The sequence below is a fragment of the Tachypleus tridentatus genome, chromosome 4 (assembly GCF_004210375.1).
Source record: "Tachypleus tridentatus isolate NWPU-2018 chromosome 4, ASM421037v1, whole genome shotgun sequence".
NCBI classification, from domain to species: Eukaryota; Metazoa; Arthropoda; class Merostomata; order Xiphosura; family Limulidae; genus Tachypleus; species Tachypleus tridentatus.
Window position 1 is genome coordinate 112,889,983 of NC_134828.1, and position 25,831 is coordinate 112,915,813.

Below are 25,831 nucleotides of genomic sequence, written 5' to 3' on the forward strand. Positions count from 1 at the left end.
CATCACACGTCTTTATTATAACTTACAAGCATTTAAAAAAGAAATAATTAAATTTACAAGATCCAATAAACAATTTGTAAAACATCATTCAAAACCTTGGCAATCTCACAACTGAGTTTCATCATGTGAAACTTTACAAAACATAGTAATATTGTCCAATTAGATCTTGGAAAACTGAATATGATTTCAACTGCTTATACTGATTTATAAGACTTTACCAGAAGCTAAGATTTTCATATGGAATTAGTACTAGTAGATTATGGAATAAATAGTGTAAGCCAGATATTTGTAAAATAAATTCACATATTATTATTATTCTCATAAAAATTTATAGAATGATAAACATTCATACTGGTGTATGTGACAACTTCACTTTCATTGGCCACAATCCCAAATGGGCAGTTTCAGTTACCAATCAAGGTCCGTAATAACTGTACAACAATGCCTGAGATCAAACAGTAGCTAATGAGACACCAGACATTTCTGTACAAAACATTAACAAACAGTACAAAATAATTAGTTGCTTTAAACAACTATTTAGTACTCAAGCTCGAATATACTCTTTGAGCTGCTGCAGTGTTTCAGCATCCACTGTTGACATCAACAGTTCAAATGTACTCTGCCCAAGAGACTGTTGAATGGCATTCATCTGGGTACACAAATATTCTCTTAGGGCCACTGTGTGCACAGGGTCATGTATAGACAACTGAAGGAAAAAAATCTAATTAGAAAATGAAAATCAAGAAATATATAATTATGCCATAACAAAGAATTATCAACATCCAGTAAAAATGTAAATAATCAGACAAAAATAAAATATACAGTCTCAGTACAGAGAAACAAAAACATCCAAAAATATAAAGTTATAATTCACCAATACTGCACTCCTATTTTGAGACATGAGTTTATTTTATATTTAATGTTCACCAAAGGTTCTCACATGTACACTCGTAATTGTATACATATTAGTTAAAAACCACAGGTGAAGAGATAAAAGAAACTCTTATAACACAAAGCCAAAGAAAAGTAATACCACAGCTATCCAGATGAGCTCTGGTACTGAGGAAAAGGCCTTGTTGGCAGTAGTAAGTAGCACACAAAATGTGTAACTAAAGGGATATTATATTATATTCTTATTGGGAACCCATGTTCAGCCAGATGAGCTCTGCTACTGAGGAAAAGGCCTTGTTGGCAGTAGTAAGTAGCACACAAAATGTGTAACTAAAGGAATATTATATTATATTCTTATTGGGAACCCATGTTCAGCCAGATGAGCTTTGCTACTGAGGAAAAGGCCTTGTTGGCAGTAGTAAGTAGCACACAAAATGTGTAACTAAAGGGATATTATATTATATTCTTATTGGGAACCCATGTTCAGCCAGATGAGCTCTGCTACTGAGGAAAAGGCCTTGTTGGCAGTAGTAAGTAGCACACAAAATGTGTAACTAAAGGAATATTATATTCTATTCTTATTGGGAACCCATGTTCAGCCAGATGAGCTCTGCTACTGAGGAAAAGGCCTTGTTGGCAGTAGTAAGTAGCACACAAAATGTGTAACTAAAGGAATATTATATTATATTCTTATTGGGAACCCATGTTCAGCCAGATGAGCTCTGCTACTGAGGAAAAGGCCTTGTTGGCAGTAGTAAGTAGCACACAAAATGTGTAACTAAAGGAATATTATATTCTATTCTTATTGGGAACCCATGTTCAGCCAGATGAGCTCTGCTACTGAGGAAAAGGCCTTGTTGGCAGTAGTAAGTAGCACACAAAATGTGTAACTAAAGGGATATTATATTATATTCTTATTGGGAACCCATGTTCAGCCAGATGAGCTCTGCTACTGAGGAAAAGGCCTTGTTGGCAGTAGTAAGTAGCACACAAAATGTGTAACTAAAGGGATATTATATTCTATTCTTATTGGGAACCCATGTTCAGCCAGTAAAAAAAATGAAAATAGTAAAGTTATTGTTATTCTAATACTAACACCAATTATGAAACAATAGATTATGCTATGTCAGCATGGACTTTATGCACCATGCCAAATACATTATTAAAATATACAATATCACAGAGGTATAATACACTGTTATACAGTACATTGTAACAAAACTTAAAATGCAGTTACGTGTACAAAACCTGATAAACATAAAACATGCACTGTTGTGCAGTACAAAGTAACAGAAAGATAAACTATAGTTACATGTAAAAAGGCTTAAAAAACATAAATCATACACTTTTACAGTTTTGATAGAATCAACAAATAAATCTAATTAAAGGTACTAAAAACACTCAAATGTTACAGAAACAAAGTAGCGTATAAAGCATATTGACAAATCAAAAATTAACTTGTTTGTTTTCAATAATGCATTTAATATTTTCGTTATTAGTTTTTATATTCTAAGATAATGTTCATGTGTGTTTTTATATCTCAATATACCGAAACTGTAAGGATTAGAGATTAAAATAGAACAAACTGGTGAAGCAGTCAGTGTTCAAAAGTAATACTACATATATGAAAAACAGTGTCTTTTATGTAGTTCAGACTTAACGTATTGTACATCTCTTTCAACTCAATTCATTTTTAATGGTAGTAACATTCAACAGAGAGTATAATATCTTGTTAAATAGATTATTTAGACCAAGATAAATAACTGTACATGATAATCATCAAACACTTACTTCCCGTTTTCTTTTGTCATGTTCTGTCTCTTCATCGTGATCCTGGTGTAATTCATCCGAATTAGTTAGAACAAGAGAACTGAAAATGAGTGTGATACAAGTTTTTTTAAAAATATAATTTCAGAAAAGTTAGAAATCATTAGCTGCTATTCATTATTAAATTTTTATTCAATGTCATTTAATTTTGACAAATTTTGAACCTTAACATTAAGGATCTCTCAGAAAATAGTTCTATCAGACAGGAACTTAAATATTACAAAAATGTAATTAGAAGATTAAATGATATTTACTAGGTTACAATAATCAATAATAAATGACATACTCTTGTTATAGGCAAATGTTTTAATTCATATTATGAAAAGATTAACAACAATGGAAAGATAAGAAAACAATTTTTTTTCTTTTAAATGTCAGTTTTTTAAAGTTAACATTTTCCCTACCTGAAAATGTATTTCTGTCATATATGACACACAACAGCTATCCTCCTTGCACGTCTCTGAGAACTGCATGGCACTAGCCTTGATACAGCTCCCACCTAATTTTACATGCTTTAACATGAATTGCACTAGCACATGACAATGTCATCATGAGAAAAAGTCCCCCACCAATAGAAGGACGAGACAAGCTATATCCTAAGAACTTGTCATAAGTTCATTCTTTGATGAATCAAGACAAAAAAGTGTGTACGGGTATCTGTTGGAAATATGTTTTCAAGTAAGGAAAACATTAAATTGAGAGACAATAACTCATCTCCTTCACACAGAAAATCCAAAATTTCATGTTCATATGGTGGAATAGCCAATGCAAAAAATTTATCTAGATGAGCTCGTGGAACGTTACACCTAATAGCAGGAAATCCGTAAGGGCACATCCATTTATGGGAAGGAACAGACAAACTCCATGGGGTCATGGGAATGAAAATACGACCATCCATGCATTTGGACACAAACAGTTGGCAAGTCAGGATGTGTTCAGACCATAACCTTTGTGCTCATCCAGACATCAATGGCAGCAGGAGAGCAACATAATTAAAGTATTATGGCTTTGCACAGCGAGTGTGCTCACCTCATTTCTACCAAAAACTAAACAGATTCAGGTTCAAGAGGAAAAGCATGCTGGTTATACACCATATGCTCACCACATTTCAACTTAACCCTTTCCATATAGATCACAGGTTAAAAATCATGCCGTTACGTTTGTCGACTCATATTCAAAATTATACTGAACCACTATTTTGGAAATTGTATGTCACTACGTTTGGTATCAAAGTGTAGATTATGATTCAATATTATGTTATATTATACATTATTTGATTTCTTAATTTTAAAAAAAATTAAAAAACACCTAACCATTTATTTTTGTATATCACGTGATATTTTGAATGGAGCACTGGTTAAAATTAGATGCTTATGATGTCAAAATACAGTCAATAGTTTTGTATAAATTAGCAACTCAAATTACTAACGCTCAAAAGCTGGAATATAAAATAAGAACCTCCTATCTTTTCTGTTTGCCAAGATATTGTTCACAGACTGAATCAAACATGGTGGCCCTGCACAACTCTTTCAGTTTTTGAAAACAGTCCCTTATTTAAACTAACTATTATGTAAGATGTGAATAACCAATTGAAAGCTTAGAACATGTCCCTTTTTTTTTCAGCCATTTTCAAATAAAATTGTGTCAATTTTTTCATTCAGACCAGCCATCGTCCTACTTAGTTGAGCCTCTAGCCTGTTTGAAAATTCATATTTTTTTTTACCCAACTACAGGTTAGTTACTAAACTTGATAAATTATAATGAAACTCTATGGTATAAATATAGTAAGTTATGACTTTTTGGTTACAAAACTGTATAGATAAAAAGCCTAAAAATTATTTTATTTCACAGCTTTCAAGTGCAAAATTTCTTAAGACTTAGCAACCTACAACACACAGTAACCAAGTACAAAGAAGATCGAAAAGATAATTGTTTGCTTTACTATTTTATTTATAGTAGTTGTAAGTTTTTAAAAAATAAGTTTAAACACTTACATAACACTAATAATCTATTATGATAGAAATGCAACACTTTACAAAATACTTATGTGTAACCAAGTCAAGTCACTTTATAAAGATCAGTTTGATATTACTGGATATGGTAACAACCCACATCACTGTAACTTCTGTGATGTTAGCCAGCAATCGCTGAAAGTTCGATATAATAAAAATAATATATACATATAACTGTATAATATTATGACATTTAAGCTACTTCAAATAAACATTTGTGGTTTTGAGTTATAATTTGCACTCACGCTAGAAAGAAAAAATCATATTTTATATTTATTTCCTAATTTTTTATGATAGTTACAAGATTGGTCAAAGTGACCAAACATGAAAAGAAATTTCTATTCAGTAGTGAAAATAACAGATAAAACAAAGTGTTTCTTAAAACATTTGATAATTATCTGGGAGGTTATAAATATTTCACATGTGAAATTAGAAAATTTTCTGATGCATAAAAGAATTTTTAATCTTAAAATGAAAATTACTCTTACATATTGGACAGTCAACATCAACATTTTGAAAGTAAAACTTTTACAAGAAAATCTTTAATTAAAGAAATCTTAATACTTGATTCAAAACCTGATATTTTGTATATCAAAGACTTGTAATGTTTATCAATAACCTACAAGCTTTAATAAACATATGCATACATTATCAAAAATCACAGTATAATAACTCTCATGAATACTCTCATAGTTATGAGCTGGGTGAATTCCACCCAACCCATAAGGAAGGAATGAACAAGCTCTGGCTGAAAGGTTAGAACACAAGATGTAGGAGTTATGGTTTTAAGGGATGATCCACACAATACTGACAGTATCACTACCACCTTGCTTCTCATTATATTGAGTTAAACCCAACCAGTGAGTATTTTCCATGGTCCAATTCACTAGCAGCTAGGAACTGGTAAGTAGTAAGGATCTCTCATGCTCCACTCAGTGATCTCCCACTGGGAAGACCTGAAGAAGTACCCAAATCTCCAAAACATTCCCAACTGGAAATGTCTTTTACTGACAACAGTGCAATGGGTGAAAATAAAAACTAATTTTAAAAGCCATTAAACATGAGCCAGAAAACATTGTTGGTGCTTGCTCTCTCTATGACAGTTCGTGAAACAGGTACACTCTGGATTGGACAGTTGAGTAAATGTGTACATCACAAAGAAAACTCAAATAGTTTTGTGGAACACCACATCTGACAGCAGGCAGAGTGAATGGTATTAGCACTTTATGTTATCTTGGCTTAATGCAAATTTTGGACAACTATGCCCTGAGAGGCAACATCAGCCACCTAGTGGAACCCTATGAAATGAAAAAAGTGCTCTCAAAATGAAATTGCTTGTATTCTTCTCAAAGATAGTGGAATGATTGGCAACAGGTGGAAGCCAAACTCTGACAAAGACAGTGTAAATAAGGAGAGATGAGAGTTATCCACCTGGAGAACCTCATCCCAAAGCCGTGACGATGAGATGAAAGATAATAAAAAAAGGGGTGGGGAATCAAAGAGAAGGAATGCAACGTAGCTAACATCCAAAGATGAAAATACGAAATGGAAGAGTCAGTGGACCATCCAGTATTGGATGGATAAGGGAGAGAACCCTAAATGGGAATAGGTCCCAGGGTAGAGACAAGCATTAATGAGGACCCCAAAATGAACATTAAACAGCTTGAACAGAACACAAGAGCTGATCCAGGTTCAAAGAATCCAATTCATGAGAAACAGAAGAAAGTAAAGTAACCCTCTTGAGCAGTGGAAGTCTTGGGAAGGAAAGTCTGGTCTAGGGAGAGATGTATACAAGTGTGATGCAAGAGAGTGCAAGAAGCATCCATCCCATATATAATGGGATGACAGTTAACAGAAGTTGAAAAGGAGGGAGAAACAAATCTGGGAAGAAAGATGCTACAAAAACAAAACTCCAATGCCATGAGCAGTATGGGTATCTCTCATATGGTGGATGCAAGAAATGACAATGGGCCTGATGGGGTAACTCACCAATAGGGGCAGGAATGGAGACAAGATTGAGCATGCTGATGTCAAGTGAATATTTGTCTTATGTCCAAGTATTAGAAGTTCTGCTCTCACCCATAGATGTACCTCAATCAGGAAAAGAGAAAAATCAATAAAGAGACAGATCTAGTTTGAGAGGTGGTACGGGAACACATGCAGTAGGAAAAGTGTGGTCCAGTCACCAAGCAAAAACCTCATGATCAGATATGTCACAGTTTGCAGGTGAATAGAAGACTGAAATCGGCCGAGGCAAAAGACGAAGAAATTGTCCAGAAGTACCAAACATCAAGTGGACATAAGAAAGAACTTAGATCTTAGAAAAAGGAAAAACAAACAACTGAATGACCTCCTGTAAACAAAGGGAGGTATAAGAATAATATGCCTAATAAGTCTGGAACGGGACTGCATTCAAAATATCAATGAATACAAAATGAGCCAATATTAAGTTGAAGGTAGGAGCAAGGATTGGAAAGATGAGAAAATCATGAATAGAACAAACTGTATGTGAAAGATGAGTTGATAGTGACACATCAACCATAGCCAACCACAGACATGTTGAAAATGACCACAGACAGAGTCAGAGGTAGGAGACAATAAAATGGGAAGAGAAATTACAAGAGAAGGAATGGGAAAATGAAAAATAACTGTCAGAAGAAAACAAGACCAACAAGAGATGAGAATCCACAGTCACTGACAAAAAAAATGAAGAAGTAGAGTTATGGTAGACAGGGGTGAGAAAATTAAAAAGGGAGGAACCTGTAATGGGAAAGTGAGAGGTAGACTGTGTGTATACAACAGTACTGACACAGTTGAAAATCATCAATAATAAATTGAAGGTTTTGAAACAAAAGTCAAAAAAAGTTTATTTAACAATGAAAATGTCTAGAAAGTGAACTAATACAATAAATGTAATCACAACTGTGTCATTCAGTGTTGAGGAAAAGAACAAATTTATCACGAATGCAGGTGCATAGAGAATGTTGCTTGGAACTTGTGTTTCCCTCCTATTGTTTTTGTTTACCATCTTATACAGTGGGTAGATGTATTCATGATGGTAAAAAACTAACAATAGAGATACAGTGAATGTAGTATTGAGAAATATGTCTGTTTCTCTAGACTTAATGTATTAAGCTCAGATAGTAGGCAGTTATACCACAATCATCTTAAACACAGCTGAATGCAATAAAGCTTGCATAAGAAATAAAGTAAATGTTTCATTTAAAAAGATACAGATAATTCTATCTGCACCATCTTGAACAATGTTTAAACAAGTAAGACTGTTTTTGATAAAGATTTAATAATAAAAATAAAATGATAATGGTACTGAAAAATAGTTATTTTGGGGACTTGATATACAAAACTAACATAATGGGTAGTTATGTTACAATAATCTTAAACAATGATTGAATGTAGTAAAGACTATCTACAACAGTCACAAGCAAATCAACGAATGTTACATACTGATGAACCAATATTTCTAGGACTGAAAGAGAAATACTTGGAGATTTTACCCTCTTCAGCTTTAACAACTGATTGATAACAGTTTCCATTTAGAAGACTCTGTATTTCCTTCATTCTTTACTGATGATATATATTTTCATGTTTCCTACAGATTATGATAACTGTTTTGTCTTCTTCACCAGTAACTGTCCTTTTCGTTCTTCAACACTCCTTTAACTTTCACATATTTTATTCATTTCTTTTCTTAACAATTAGTTGTCTAGATAAAACCTCTACATTTGTGACAGAACATTAATAAAATCATGCCACTGAAGAGAAACAAAGCTTGTGCTTTGAGAAGATTTATTTCAAAAGGAAGCGTAGTGATCAGGTAACTTTGATGCTTCAGTCTACAATGACCATACTATTACATAAAAAAGTGAATTGAGAGGTCAATGGTTTTTTCTTGACCCAAATGGATCCAGACAGCATGTCCAACAACCAAGGCTATTAGTGACTGGGCTGTAGAAATACAGTCTTAAAAGAAATAATTTTGTAAAATAAAAAAATGTCTGCACAATATTTACATTAAGTATATTACCTTTCTTTGAATATTTGTATTTCTTGTTTATACAATTTAATAAATATAGGGAAAAAAAAGATATTCCTGTAAAATACAGAATAAATAAAAAAATATAGGAGTATTTGACAAATATATCATGCATCTGTGCACTTTACATTAAAATATGTGAAACTAGGTGAAAGATGCCTCTAGACAAGTGGCATGCACATCTTGTAGACAGACACACAACAAAGATAACCTTACTGTGCAATGCAGCAAGTTATCATTCCAGAAACAAGTGATATACTAATTTTTAAGTTACTTAAGAAAACTGACATAGCTCAGTACTCCAAAATTTATTTCATCAACAAAAGTGTTGTGAAGCCTAGTTTTTCAAAAGATAATATAAAATATATGAAAAATAACTACACAAAATAACTTTATATACTGAAAACTATTAAAAATAATTTCAAACAGAGCAAAATACCCCATATGTACAATAAAAAATTTAACATTTAAGCATAAGTATTTAAAAAAGAAACTTTATAAAACAGTCTAACAACATAATTATGCAATCAAGGAAAATTGTATTTGGTATTTTCAACCTGAATGGTCCATAAAACATTATGTTGACTAAACAATCAGGTCAGAGACCACAAGATTCAGACACAACCTTCTATAATACATAACTGTTGAGTACTCACTGCTCATAAGAAAGCTTCTAATAAAATAACATGAATAAAAAGATTGACTGTCACTTATATAATGTGTCCACAGCTGAAACTGTGGAACACATTCACAAACATATCAAGGGTTCAAGTTATAGATCTTCTGATTTGTTGTAGCCCAGTAAGAATTACTAAGCCATGACTGACCCTGAACATAAATGATCAAATTATGCTTAAGCCTGAATGAAGTGGGAGCTTCTAAGGAAAACAATTCTAGCTTTTATCTCTTTTAGGAAATATGGAATTGACAACTGTTATTTAAAATATTATTAAAACTTTCAGATGTTACATTTTTACTGAATGTTCATAATAAAATGTATATGAGTGTGTGTTTTCTTATAGCAAAGCCACATTGATGAACCCCTAATTTTAGCGTTGTACATTCATAGACTTACAGTTGTACCAGCAATGGACAATGAAGTGTAATAAATAATTTTTTTACAAAAAGATTATAAACAAAATTTCTTACTCTATCATAGCCTCTGGGTCTTCTGTTCTAATAATGTCATTCAGAACTTCATTTACTGCCAGAAGCAGACCACAAAACCGATCATGAATTACACTAAATAAATATAATAAAATAAACTTCACTCAAAGACAATAAATTAATTTTAACAATACAAAAACAAATTACTAAAAGAAATTAAAATCCAGCAATAAACATTAAAAATATAGAAAATTTAATGTAAAAAAAGTGGTCTTATTATTTCATTTTTCATAATAAACATTTTTTATCCAATCAAAATTATGCTATAAATTACTATCATACAAAGAGTATTTGAGTAATAAATTTTCTTTAACCAAATGCATTCAATCAGTAATTTATCTGATCACAGCCAAAAAAGTTCTCCTATTTAATTACTTACACCATGTTAGAAGTAATCATAGAAGTCAAAGCTAAGCCTAAGAGCTTTCTTCTTTCAACAGGGTGAACCAAAGGCATCTTTTCTAGCCAGATATCCAGCATGCTACTCAAAACTTCTTCAGTCTACAAAAGAAAACCAATGGATGTAAATGAAAAGTAGTAAAAAACCGTTTTCCTGCATTCTTAATATTGTCATAATTTTAAAAGTAAATCTCTATGGATTTAAGGTTGTCTTTCACAATTTCAAATTGTTTTGCCATAGCATGTAAAATAAGTAAAAAAATTGTTTTCTTTCTCGGACATAAGAACTGAGAATATTTTGTTAAGCACAAACCTACACAATGGGCTATCTTGCAGTCTCCATCAAAGCTACTGAAACTCAATTATTATCATTATAACTTACCACCAGCAGGTAATTTTATATTATTATTTACTTTTAATCTTGAATTTCTGTTTTACCATAAAAGGAATAAATTAATACTTCAGGAAATGTTGAAATCAAATGATAGATATAAATGTTTAAAATAGTTACCATTTTAAATCTTGCACCATCTTCTGAATCTACCATTGATTAATTAATTATTTATCTATTTATGTTTATTCAGCCATACCAAGAATTTATTTATCGTTATTATCATTATTACTTTTTCTGTACAAACTATTCAACAATTCCACGTGCCTAAGAAAATCTGTAAATAGGTCTAAAATGTTTCTAAGTCCAAACTATTAGCAGAGTTTTTTTTATGGGAACTTGCTAATCAACAGAAGATTTACTCTGAAAGAAAAGCAAAGATTTAACAACCTTTAGAATAGTTAGAAAGCCGAAAAACTGTGAACTGTTAGAGACATTTGTCTACCTTTTTACAAGTTGTTATTCTATGTTCTTTGGTGCAGTATTTAATAAAATAAAAATTATTTAATGCACCACTACCATTAGTATAAAAAATAGGGTTAAGTGTCATCACCTGCCAACAGCACAAAGCTCAAGTAAGTACTATATTTCTTATTTTGGTGTGAAAAACAATGCAATAATATTCATTTACATAATTTATGTAATATAGCTACTGTCAAAATCAAATATACACTAAGCTGCTTGTATTTAAAGCCTCAGGGTGGAAGTTTAAATGATAATTACAACACTAAAGGATGAGAACAACTCACCTGCTGTCCTTTCTCTGAAGCTTTATCCTGAAGCAACTTAGCAAATACTCTCTGATTGTGAAGAATGACTCGTGCTAACAATGATAGATACATTGAGGCTACCATTGGGAAATCCTGAATACACAAAGAAAAGAAAAACGTAATCCATGGATTTGTAAAGTGTATATTCATAATTTAATTTACTATTTACAGCAGCAAGTAAAAATGAAACAGTGACCAAAGTTACAGGATTAACACTAATAATAAAAACCAAACTAAGAAAACATATTTGTAGTACTTTTGTACTTTACCTCATTTTGTAACAGAGAAGAAAGAACTGAGGACAACAGTGGATGAAAGAGATCGGAACCTTCCTCTGGGAATACTCGCAGCACTACTTCAACACACTGGGAAGATAAACACAAAAGTTACACAGAAAAGAAAGGCAGAAAAATAAAATTTTACATCCCTCTAAAGGGGAATTCTTAAAATACATGTGATGTTACATTTGAAAACAATTTATTCAAATTACTTTAACATCAAAATGTACACATGGGAGAAACAGAGCTTTTAAAGATATATTTTACCACAATAATCAACTACAATTTATTTTTATTTATATGCAAAACTTTCAAGTTTCTAACTCTTGTATTATCACAACCCTACTTTTTAACTTATAATCCAGCTGCATTAAAAACAGATTCTAAAGCTAATTCCTTTTCTAATAACAGGATGGAAAAAGCAGTGTACCTTATTTTTTGAATTTACACAATGCATAACCTGGGGTGGCAACATTTTCCGATACATTGATGATTTCTGTTGAATGTTAACTGCAGAATTTGAACAATGAAAATAGGGCTTTTAGTACTAAAAAACAACAACAAATATTTGCAAAGGTGGTTTTATTTTTCTTTTAGGCATATATGCTTGAAATTTTGTAATCGTTTGAAAATTGGCCACATTTCTTAAAAAAATTGTACCTTTTCAGAATTTTTCAGTACCTTATTTTCTTATTATTTTTGTTTTTTCTTTCTTTCTTTCACGAAATTAAAATAAATGACAATTCTTTGATAATTTTGTTGTTTTTTAGATGAATACTTATGTTGACCTTTGACCAAGTAATGAAACACCTCCTTGGACTCCTCCCTTCAGTTGCTTGTCTTTCTTTCTCCTTTTGTTCTTTGTTTCATTTACTACTCTTGATTTTTATATTCTCCTCATTGGGGGACTCTTTGATGAGGTTTGCTTCCTTTATCATCTCAAAACTTTCTTATAAAATATTAGTAGAATATGGTAGAATTTAAGTAGGTTCAATAAGACTCCTGATTTAGCTCTATTATGTTATGAGAGAATCAGTGCAAAACAGTTATGCTAATTATTTGTTTCTCTGGCTTAAATAGCCCCTCGGGACTGAGAACACATTTTTACCACAGAAGTATGTATTACATGTGTATAAAAAAAAAATCACCAACTACTTATTAGCAGATTTAAGCAAATTTTCAAGTAAGTTCACAAACATTTAATATGAATTTATTAAAAGTTAAAAGGTAATTACCCTCATGACTAGCACCATTCCTTCAGGTCGAATATCTGTTATCATACTACAACAAGAACTCACTAAGTTTTGTCCATAGTTCTGAAAATATCAATGAGACCAAATAATAAGGAAAAACATAAAAACTCTTAAGAGAAAAAGTGTGAAGACTTTGATAAAGTTAACTTTCATATAAAATACACAGACACTGTATAATCAGTGGTCCCTAATAAGATTTTATTTTAAATTGATAAAATGCACAAGTAGCTTTATTAACTAAAGTTTAAATAATTTATCAGTCAACACAACTTTCATCAAATGTTACTGTATCTTGTTAATCTTCATTTTTGTCTCAGAAACTCCAGTTCATGTCCTAATACATTTAAAATAAATTTATTTCACAGCAGTTTGTTCAAAAAAAAAATTCAGAAATTTGCACCCGATAATGACCTTAAAATAAAAAATAAAAATTACCCCAACTTAAGCTGTATCACTTTACAGTCTAATACTGAATACCATTTTTATAAGTTTTTGTTGTAGTTCTAACCCTTGTCACCAGGGTTGAAGAATGTGATTTCTTAAAATTATTTTCATGAAACACTACAGCACAGATTTAAGGTTCAAATTTCAAAAACAAACTTTTAAAGCAAACATGGAAAAACTGAATGTGCATATTAATTATATTTCTATGTTTTTGTAAAAAAAATACACACTTCAAACATAACTGAAACCTTACAGAATTGTTCAAATCTTCCTATTAATATCTGATTAGATGATGCTTAAGTTATTTACATAAAGTTTAACAATTTTAAATATATGCTGCAACATAATATGAAGGAGACACAGTTTTATAACCTTTCTAAGATTACTCGGAAAATAATGAATATCAGTTAACTGCTCATGTTTATCAAAGTAATGTTTAAAGCAAACTAAAAACAAACTAAAGGCTTACTTGAAGAAACTCTTGAGGTGCTAGCAAAATGTACCCTTGTACTATGTGCAAACATGTCCGCATGTTCTCTGATCCAAGTTCTTTGATTTAAAATATAACAGTTAATACCAAACATTTTCAAAAATATCTTTTTTAGTTAATCTTTCACACAATGTAGTTAAAAAAGACTGACAACTTCTGGGAATTATTTGATTCTGTCAACAACAACAAAAGAAAAGACAAGCAGGAAATAAATTTTACTCAAAAGTAATAAAAGATGTGAGGCAAAACTAAAATCCAGCTTTCATATGAAATATATTAACCATACTATATATACACACACATACATGAACACACACAAAAGGGAATGTTCTTACCACCTACACACACATACATGAACACATACACAAAAGGGAATGTTCTTACCACCACACCTGCAGTGCCTTGAAAACGTATTCATTCCCTGCAATATTTCTACATTTTGTTACCATTTCACACTCATAAAACTTTATATTTAGAATTCACACAGTCTACTCTAAACTAAAAAGTAATATGTTAGTTAGATATTCAAAGTAATTAGAATATTCTCAATTGCATAGTATTCAACCCCTTTGCTACAGCAGTCCTAAATCAGTTCAGGTGCAAAAGAGTACTTAAAAAAAGTCACAAAATTAGTGTAATGGTCTCTATCTGTGTGCAATCAAAGTGGTTTAATTTGATTTCAGAGTAAATGCATTTGTTCAAGCCACAACTCACACAATGATACAACAAACCAACCATGAAGACCAAGGGGCTTTCCAAACAAGTCAGAGATAAAGTGGTAATGAAGCACAGATTAGGAGAAGGTTATAAGACAATTTCAAAGTTGCTGATTATTCTTTGAGAACAGTCCATCATTAAGAAGTGGAAAGTGCCTCATAACATCTAGTCAGGATCCAAACAAACAGCTGGGCAACAGGAAACTGGTTTGAGATGTCACTGTGAACATGACAATGACAAAAGAGTGTCGAAACATTGTTCACTCCTCTACGTAAAATATTTTCTCAACCAAAACGAGCCGTTTCTACATACATAAACATTTGCAAAGTTCCATATGGAATATGATATGGGAGTCAGTACTCATATACAGTATTCCCTGTAAAGAACGTAACCCCCAGGAATAGAGAAAAACCGCAAATATTGGATGCAGTTTTAAAACTTCTATGTATGAGATTATATACGGTACTAAATGCTTCCCAGACACTTTCTAAAGACACTCTTACTCATTAATACAGTAATAATGTAGTAATATTGCATGCAGTCATGTATTTCACTAATGTAGCAATGATAATGTAAACACATTTTAATTTTGTACTGCAACAATATTTTAATCAAAAAGAAACGTAAGTACAGGAGGACAGTAACACCGCATAGTATAGTTACCCATACTGTATTACTGTACCGTAAAGTCATTTTCTATGCGTACAACACATGTATTAGAATTGACAGAAAGTGGAACAAATTTAAAGGCAAACTTAGACAGATAAATACAGTACGCACAGTTCAGGTAATAATAATACAGTACAGTACAATTCAGTAATAATTGTTCGATAAAGACATCAATCGATAAAACTGCTTGAGAGATTAAATACAGACATACCCTCGAAAAGCGCTTTTAGTCTCTATGACCTACAAAAACCCGGTTTACCGAGCATTCGTTTTTATGACGTTATGACGCTAGCCTGGTATACCGGCATACGATGCGATAGGGTTAAGAGCCTAACCTGCAAATATGCGGGGCCGGGAATGGGGAACCACGAATAGGTGAGGGTATACTGTATTAATAATATCTCAATCCCTACACAGAGCTGGCCTGTATGAGTGAGTGGTAAGACATTAACCCTATTGCCACATATATCCTTTACTGCACATAACACAAAATTTTATTAAAGTACATTACATGTTATACCAATTAGTAAAGTATAACATCTTGGCTAATAATTCATATCTTAATAATATGTAAGTTTTCAATTATGCAAGGTAATATTTATAAAAATCCAGAATTTCCCCAAGTGTGACATATGACACATTTTCTTCAGGTATCTTCTCTTATTTACCCACCACCCATGTAGCACCTATGAAATTAAACATAAATTCATCATTACTCAATTAAACCATGATATTAATATCCTTCAATTTTGTTTGGTTACAAAACTATCAAATAAAAAAATCAGTCCTCTCCTGCCAGGCTCTCCTGTCACATCCTCTCTTTAGGATATCTTAATAGTTCTCTTCTACATTTAATTATATAACCAGCCAAATTTTAATTTATCAAATGACATATTGTATTATGCTGGGTTTTCAACAAATAATCTTCAATCTCACTTGTAATACAACTTTGATTTCTCTGGGGATTCACAATGATTAGCTTCAATGAATTTGTAATGGCTTTTGTCACATAGTTAGAAAGCCAGAAAAATTGTGATTGTTAAAGACGTTTGTCTACTTTTTTATAAGTTGTTATTCTATGTTCTTTGGTGCAGTATTTAATAAAATAAAAATTATTTAATGCACCACTACCATTTGTATCAAAAGTAGGGTTAAGTGTCATCGACTGCCAACAGCAAAAAGCTCATGTAAGTACTTTATTTCATGTCTTGGTGTTTAGTTATTATTTTGAAAGTAACTAAAATGTAAAAATAGGAACTAATTAGGATTACATAAAATAAATAATAAAAATATTTCAAAAATCACGCACATTAGAAGCTCAGAGTAGCTCAGGGGTAAGTCTTTTCTTCGGGTTTAATTGTTTAGTTATATTACTTTAATCTCTCAGTATTGTTACAATTGAGATTACATATCCATTTATCCAAAATTGTTACATATATACACAGGCTTTTATAGGGTGTCCTAATATTTTCACATGACTGTATACCGTTAAAAGTTTAAAGCTACTTCGGAGAAACAAAAATAGTCTCTTGTTAAACTTGAAATACATTGAGGTTACGTGATTGATTGAGCTAGTGCTGAGAGAGTTAAAGGGAAGGGATCGTAACAAATATTGTATGGAATTTGTGACAAAGCAGGTAAATGACACTGCAGACATGGGGCAGATTTTGTGGTCATATAACACAAAAAACTGAGCTTTCTGGTTTAAATTCAAAGCATAACATCTACCACAAACCCAACAAAGCACATCGTTTAGTCAGCACTCTCCCAACTGTCAAGCATGGTGATAATATTATGGGATGGTTCTCAAAAGTAGGGACCTGGAAACTTGTCAGGATTTAGGTAAATCCTGGAGAAAAACCAGCTTGAATCAGCCAAGAATCTACAACTTGGTCAAACATTCAGCAAGGCAATAACCCAAAGCATAAGACCAAAACCACACTGGAGTGGCTTAAAAAGAAGAAAGTGAATTTTCTGGAAAACCCAGTCAAAGTCCTGACTTGAATTCAATAGAAAATTTATGGTGAGACTTAAATATTGCTGTCCTACAACAATCCCCAACAAACTTATCACAATTGGAGCAATTTTGCCATAACCAATGAGAGAAACATTACACCTTCCCATTGTGAAAAACTGGTAGAAACCTATCCAAAAATACTCACAATAGTAGCTGGTGTCAAAGGTGCTTTCACCATGTACTGATGTAAAGAACTGAATATTATACAATCAACAAAATTCGATTTACATATTTTCTTTACAGGTTTTTGCTGACATTCAATTTCCTTCCCACATAACAGCATTAAGTTTGGTCATAAGAGTTGTAAATAAAAACAAGCATGTTAAAGAGAATTGTTTATATTATTTGTATTTCATCATAATATTGCATTATTGGTAAGAATGAATACTTTTGCAAAGCATGGAATATACTGATCAGTTATCTACCTGCCTGTCTAGTTATCTACTTGTAGGACTGATGTTAAGATTACCAGGAATACTGATTATATGGAATTACACATTTTTCACAATAAGTAGTTAGATGTATATTGAATAAAACAATTTCTCACTCTTGTTCAAAAACTGACCAATCTAACAAACATATTGTAACTACAATTATAAAGTCACTTGATATTAAAACATTGAATCATCATTTCTCAACATTAAAATTGAGATTTTTTTATGAAGCAATTTTATTTTCTGACAAAAGACTTTTTTTTATTATTTTCAAACATAGATCTAAACTGCATGTATCATTCTTTGGTAATTTTTATATTTATATCCATGCTTCACTGAGCCTCTGAAAACTGACAGAAGAATAAGCAGTTTATTATACCTAGCAGAGGGAAAATACTGCCAGCAACTTGGAGTAGGTCTGGAGAACTTGATGGTGCATTTTCTATAACTGCCCACCAAAGGTCTAGACCATCTTCCAATAGGTAGACATGAGGGGGTTGATTTAGGTCAGTACTATGTGCTATCACAGGCAAAAGGAATGATTGAAGCTTTTCACTCAACGTTCCAAGACCCTGGTTTAAAAACATAGTATGAAAAAATCAGATGCTTCTAAAAGCATAATAAGAATATAAAATAAATTTTATCACAATAAATATCAAATAAAGCTCAAATACGTTTAAATTACATTTATAATTATTTTTTAACTGGTAAAAAAGCTCATCAGACAAGATAAACTATATTACTCCTGCCTATTAAAGAACGTATACGAATATACATGCACATTACAGTACTATGACCAGTAAACGCAACATATTTTTTGTATATTAACTTATATGAGATCTGAATCTTCTCTATACTGCACCTGAACCAAGTGAACCAGAGTTGAAACATATTTTTTGTATATTAACTTATATGAGATCTGAATCTTCTCTATACTGCACCTGAACCAAGTGAACCAGAGTTGAAACATATTTTTGTATATTAACTTATATGAGATCTGAATCTTCTCACCTGAACCAAGTGAACCAGAGTTGAAACAATTGCACAGCGAAGCATGTTGTGATGACTTGACATGTCCCACAAGTGAGGTAAATAATGAACTAGAGCTGCAGTATGTGGCCGGATCTGACTTCCAACTCTCTCAATGATAAATGATAAAACATGGAGCACCGTCATCTAAAAAACAAGGATCACAGTTATGTACAGAAATATAGATAGTTTTAATTATACACAGTTCAACAGATTTTTATATCATATGCTTTTACACACATTTCATATTATAAAAACAAAAATTAACCTAGACAATCAGGTGTTACCTATGAGCTTACCTTGGTATCACATTCACTTGCTTGTTCCAGCAATGTATAGAGCAAACCAACACTTGATTCAAGATACTGTAAAAAAAGAATAAAAACACTTGAGATTAATCTTAGAAACAAATAAAAGAAAATCAAATACAAAACTATATAATTACACATTTCCAATTTTATCAAAAGTAAGGAAATTAATCTCATCTGTTTACTATCACTAAATCAAAAAAATAACACATATAATACTTAGTTCATGAAAGAATATACAAATCCAAGTCAGCTGGACACTTCCCACTTTCTCATTTATATCGGAATGAATAAAGAATTTTGCTTCTTAAAAAAAGCAGAATTGTGTAACAAGGAAATTGCAAATTAACATGTGATATATTATGAAAAATTGTAAGTTATAAAACTTCTGATATTCTTGCTTTCATATATTATTACTTACTGGTAAAAACTGATCTGTGTTGAACTCAAAATCATCTACAGGTGCCTTAGTTAAGGCCATCTTTATACAAAGTCCTTGTCAAAATTCACAAAAGGAAAGAAGTTAAATATGGTTTAACATTTCATGATTTAGAATAGGGACTTTAATTTTTAAATAAAATAAACAACTAATGCAACACATTTCTCAAGAAAAACACTGTTGAAATCATAAATACTTGCATTTCACATTGTTAAGACTATATGATATGCAACTAAACAAAAATATCCATTGTCATTCATCTTTAACAATTATTGAAAAAGCAACATTAATATTTTCTAGAGTATTCATGTTTATAAGGATAATAAATACAACTAAAAATATAAACTTTTTAAAGGATATCAACTTTCAAAGTATTTGCAGCTGCTAATCTCACTACAAGGTCTTCGTGTTCATCGAGCAATGGTAGCAAGGCCTCATATAATATTGGCCTAAGCTCTGGAGACAGCTTCACTCCAACCCACTGACCAATCAACCACGTGACTCGTCGTCGGATGATTCTATAGCTGCGGAGGGACATGCAAGTTACAATGGATTTTGATGCTATACTCTACATATACAACAATGTAAAATCAATAGAGACCAAACTGAGACTACAGCATTCAAAAGAAAAGGCGCATTCTAAAAATTTACCACCTACAATGAAGATATGCAAGTTTCCAAGAAATATTTATAAAAGATAAATGAGGTGTTTTACAAAGTTTATCACCATATTTGAAAAATAAACCACAAAAACAAAAATCCAATGTAAAGGTTGTTTCAAAGCTTAGATAAAAATAACTTATTTTAAATCAAGGTCTATTCTTTTAAAAAAAAGTCAATTCGAAATTTGGGGGGATATTTTGAACTCTAATAAACTGTGTGTTTTTTACTCAAATTCCTTCACAAAAGTGGATCTTTTGATAAAGAGATGAAAATTTTAAAACATTTTTTTGTATAAAAATGATATCAACTATTTTTAATTATAAACTTTTTAATTGAGCTCAAGAAAAGTATGAAAAGTTCAATGGCTGGTTTTAGGTGAACATCGTTCAAGATAAACTACACCACCCCGTTTGTCCTCAAGGTAGCACTGATCCTTTAAACTGGACAAACTTACATGCTGCAGAAACATTATAAAACAGTTCTTACAACCTTCAAGTAGAGTACAAAACAAAAAAATGATATCACAGTTTCTGTAAGTACACTTTCATTCATGTACGTCACATGCATCATTAATGTGGCACAGATAAAGAAATACATAACACACTGTTTTAACACCACAACTTTACTTAAGAAGTTGTAGGAAACATGTAAAACCTGATATGCATCCTCACAGCATGAATTCAAACATTTTGAAACTTTAACAAGCTATAGGTATTTAATTTTAATTAACACCTTCATTAATTATACTTAGGACTAATAACAAAAAAACTGGTAAACATTTTTTTTAATTTTACAACCTTTGAGTGTAATATCAACAAATGTATTAATTACGTGCTGACATTGATTTTATACGTCAAGTGAAAATGGAACAAAATCAAAATAGACTTTTAATCATTACAGGTTAATAAAATTTTGAGACGAGAATGAGCTCAAATTTCAATTTAGGTTAAATTTAAAAAAATGTCTTTTTTGAAATACTGGGGGTGTTCTTTAAGGGTCAGAGCAACCTTAAGTAAAACACAACAGCTAAAACTTGACTGGAGAATTCTGCTAGAAAGTGATTAATATTGGTAGAAAATTATAACAAAAAAATGGATTAGAGGGAAGTGTTAAACAAGTATTATTTATTATTTAACAGGCAGAGAAAGTTAAACTATCATATTGTTTTATATAAGTTTATGAAATCTCAACAAGAAACCTTTTTTACAAATATGCTTCAATTCTGACATCAATCCTTCTAAATATGGTTTTTGAATGAACACAAGTTACAATGATCAGCCCAAGTTCAGTTCTGAACATTCTTTAATCATGAGTTTAATACAATCATTCAAACAAGTAATGACAATAATGATGAAACATGACATCTAGCCTATTTTTTTGTTTCAACTTTACCAGAGATTGTCTAAAGTTGAACAACAACCTGTTTCTTACCTTGAAGTCTTGAGTTTCAGTTCTTGTAATAAAACCTCCAAAAACCAGTTGTCAAAATCAATGTCATCAAACAATTCAAATGCTGCCAAGCCAACTGCATTATATACTGTTAAGGAGAATAAAAACTCTGGTAATACATAGAATAAACTTAGTTATGTGCATTCAACACAAGTGCAAGCAAACTTAGAGAGAATAATAAGAAAAGTGGGCTCATGTCTATTACTTGTGATTGTAAGATATGTAAAAAGAAAACCATAACTTGTGTTTATAAAATGTAAAGATGATAATACACCAAAACCTTATTTTTTTAGTACAAGTAACAACTTGTTTGTGACAAAAATAAAATATTGAATTGCTCATTGTTATTTAATTTCTACTTCTATTATATTAAGTTCTTTCAAATTATATGTTAATAAGATTTTTTTTCTAATAACAGGATGTCTTTATGTTCTGGAGTAACTTCTATTTATATTCATCATTAACTACTTAAAGTTTTACAAATATAGCTAAATAAATTGATTAATAAATACTTTACAGATAAGTCTATAGTGAGACCAGTTTTAGAACTTTTCTTTGATTAAGTGCAAGTTGTAACATGCAATTGAGTATGTTTTTACCATTATTAAACAATAAATGTGCTTAACCATATCCAAAGATTTGAGTGTCATTATTTTTTGAAAAACTAAAGATTACCAGCATCTTTTTCCAAGATTGTTCGCATATCTTCCGTTGCAGGTTCCCTAGTGACTTTCTGTACCATATCTAAAATCAGAGGTGTAAGAGTTTGACGAAACTCATGAAATAAAGTGAGAAAAAGAACCTCTGTGCATGGCTGCAACAAACGAAATGATACTAATTATAAAAATAATTCTACACAATACAAAAATATAAAAATATTTTAAAGTCCATAAACAAAATATATGCATAGATATATGTGTGAAAAAAATGCTGCCTAAACATTTTATTTATTCAAACAAATGTGTTCAGTAGTCAAAACCACATACAGGGTATTCTCATTACATAAAGTTATGAAAGACCAGAATTCTTTCAACTACTGCACCTATAACTGATGCCACATATAAATAGTTTGGTTTGTTCTCAACCAACTGGTCAAAATGTAAAACAAAATATCAACAAATGAAGTTGAAGACAATTCAGGTTAACTTTAACTCCTGAGAATCTTTGTAATAGATTATAAGAACAGAAGTACGTTAAAAACAGACTAGTCAAATTGTTTGCTTCTCTACAATTAACAGTAGTATTACTCGTTATCTGACAATTCTACTTTTAAATTTTAAAGAAACCTGCACCAAAATTATTATATATTTCAAAATGTGCAACATTCATTTATCAAAAATCTGAACCCAAGTAGTACAACCTCATTGTGCTATATATCTAACATTTGAACATTTACACATCAAACATAAACACTCACTGCAGTCGTGTTGTGCAATATGTTTCTTCATCCAACAATCTAATACTCTATCAATTAAACCTTGATAGTACAGTCTGATGGTACTAAACCTTCATTCAGCCAATAAATACAAAAACATATTAAATATACACAGTACAGTTTCATTCATCCAACAACCTAATATTCTACCCATTAAACCTAGCAACAAGCCGGATGGTGTTCAACCTTCATTCATTCAAATCTAACAATCTACCCATTTAACCCAGAAAGTAAAATATAATGGTGCTAAGCCTTCATTCATCCAACAATCTAATATTCTACTAATTAAATATAGATACCACAATATGTGGTGCTTAATATTTGTTCATCTGACAATCTGATACTATTCTTATTAAACCTTAAAGTAAATTATTGTATTACATGACCACAACTTTTGTTGCAGTATTTATTTGGATGTTGATAAAGTGTTTGGCAAAAGCTGGCTAAAGAGCCAAATCAGACAATCTAAATAGTCGAATTTAGTCACTCCTAACCTAGATTAACTACTGATAATGAAGATAACAAAACACCATTACTCTTAAGGCTACTCGTGACTTAGTAGTGAAATACACTCCACTATTAAAACACTCTTACATGTGAAATTTTTCAATGGTATGTATTTAGTGGCTTTAACCTTGAATCTTCCAATCACCAGCCTAACATGACAAACACTAGGACACACCCAACTATGATATAATTTTTAAAAGTCTAACTTGTTCAATAGAATGTTCTCTGTAAGGCACACCAGGTTCCAACAGATTTCATGTATGTATATCATTAAAAATAAGTTAGACTCATTATTACCTGTAAGGAATAACTAGATATTACAAAAAGAGAATTTATAATAAATTGTCTTATAAAGTTAATGTCATTAAGGCATAAGCTATGTTACTATGAAATTTTCACTGAAATGTACTTAATATTGTAAAAGAACATTATACTAGATGAATGGTAAACAAAATATAATATAAAAATGAAATAATTATATTTTGCATAAAACCAGATCAAAAATGTAAATATTTCTGATAAAGTCTCAATGGAATAATATTTGCTATCATGAACATATAAGGTTAGAATCTTTAATGAATATCACGTTTTAAAAAATACAGAAAATCTTTACATTTGTAAATGAAAACACTGTTTACCATCTTGCAGATATACAGGAGTGCTCAGAATCTATGGTTAAGATACAGAGCTCTTACAACTCCTTCATTTACAAGTAACAATGTTTCATGTACTGGCTTTTCAGTTCAATGTACACTCTTTTGTAAAATACATCAATGTAAATGTTAGCTTACTTATGTGTATGCTTTCCAAAGTCGCTCAATGATATGTGGCCAAAGTTTCGAAAACCCACTTGATTACTTCAAAGACACGCACATCTGGTGGTTTAACTAATGTTTTTGTGGATAACTTACATATTGTATGTTGTACAGAACAGACATATTTACTGGAATGTTTGGCTGGATGCATCATCTAGATGGAACCATACCTTATTAGTAATCAATCTTTATAAAGATATTTATTTCCTCACTGCACAGTAGAGTATAAATGTATCATTTCTTTTTCAATAGGGTGTTCTCTATAAGAAACATGATGTTTCAACTAATTACTCCTATATTTCAAATTAAATTCAATGATTTCCAGTAGACACGTTTAATTTACAATCATAGCTGTGACCTGAAAAAAAGCATGAATGATTTTTATGACACGTTTTATTCAGTTTTCTTAAGTACTTTATTAAGTACAATATTCATAAATTGCCCACCTTGTTTCAGTCACTAATATATATACGTTTCACCCAACGTTATAACCTAATACTGTGTGACACATGCAAGATAATTCCCATAAAGCCTTTAGCTGATCGCTTCTTCAATTTAGTTACGTGTTGTGGGGAAAGCTTATGAATTATTTTATTCATTTCCAAAGAAAATTTCTATATTAGCTGCAATGGACCACTGCTTTCTTAGATTTCTTCAGATAACATAATATCTGGTCTTCAAATGACAGATAGCCATAAAGTAGCCTGTTCTTCCTTATTGAAATCACGTCTTTTCTTAGTTCACCCAAACTTTCTTCAATTGTAAAAATATCACATTTACATAATTTAGTAATAATGTAACAAAATAATTTTGTATCACAAAACCTTGTAACCTTCACAGAAGAGATCAATTTTGGACAATGTCCTGCACTTGCAAATTACCATAATTCAACAACAACAAAAACGTTAAGGCATTTAACCAGATTAGCCACAGTCCACTGTTATACCCAGAAGCAATACTAGTGAGCTTACAAGTTTGTATTACAGATACTGAACAGTCATTCATAGTTAACTCAAAAACACTGCTCTAAGTAGTTACCTACTATGTGATTATTTAACAACATTAGTTTTTTTATATTATAATAAACAAGAACATTCTTAAATGGTATAGTACAGAGATTCACAGAATGGGGTCTTTTTCCTAAAAACACAAGACTTCTTTACAAAGAATTTCAATGATTTATATGGAAATTAAGTGTTTATTTTAAAAAATCAGGAAACAATGGACATTTTATACTTTTAAGGATGTTAGATTACTCCTTTCTCCACCCCCAATCCTTCTTTGGCTACACCCTTATTGTACATAAATGTTTATCAACTAATCATATATAAATGTGTGATTTATTTCAATCAGATAAATCAAGTGGACAACTG

The 25,831-nt window shown here is 31.2% G+C and overlaps 1 protein-coding gene across 1 annotated transcript in view; it reads right to left on the reverse strand.

The window, feature by feature from the left end:
• Window positions 1-393: 393 nt before the first annotated feature.
• The window catches only part of LOC143249895 (importin-11-like), a 288,131-nt gene continuing 262,693 nt past the window's right edge, over window positions 394-25,831 (reverse strand). Inside the window, exons 12-26 of the mRNA XM_076500490.1 lie at window positions 22,377-22,515; window positions 21,684-21,789; window positions 19,954-20,113; window positions 19,572-19,616; window positions 19,142-19,207; window positions 18,825-18,989; window positions 18,193-18,385; window positions 13,956-14,035; window positions 13,025-13,105; window positions 11,781-11,876; window positions 11,491-11,604; window positions 10,331-10,452; window positions 9,934-10,026; window positions 2,683-2,761; window positions 394-706 (exon numbers count right to left, since the gene is read on the reverse strand). Of these exons, the coding sequence (XP_076356605.1) occupies window positions 545-706; window positions 2,683-2,761; window positions 9,934-10,026; window positions 10,331-10,452; window positions 11,491-11,604; window positions 11,781-11,876; window positions 13,025-13,105; window positions 13,956-14,035; window positions 18,193-18,385; window positions 18,825-18,989; window positions 19,142-19,207; window positions 19,572-19,616; window positions 19,954-20,113; window positions 21,684-21,789; window positions 22,377-22,515 (1,701 nt within the window). The 3' untranslated portion in view covers window positions 394-544. The remainder of the gene's footprint in view (window positions 707-2,682; window positions 2,762-9,933; window positions 10,027-10,330; window positions 10,453-11,490; window positions 11,605-11,780; window positions 11,877-13,024; window positions 13,106-13,955; window positions 14,036-18,192; window positions 18,386-18,824; window positions 18,990-19,141; window positions 19,208-19,571; window positions 19,617-19,953; window positions 20,114-21,683; window positions 21,790-22,376; window positions 22,516-25,831) is intronic.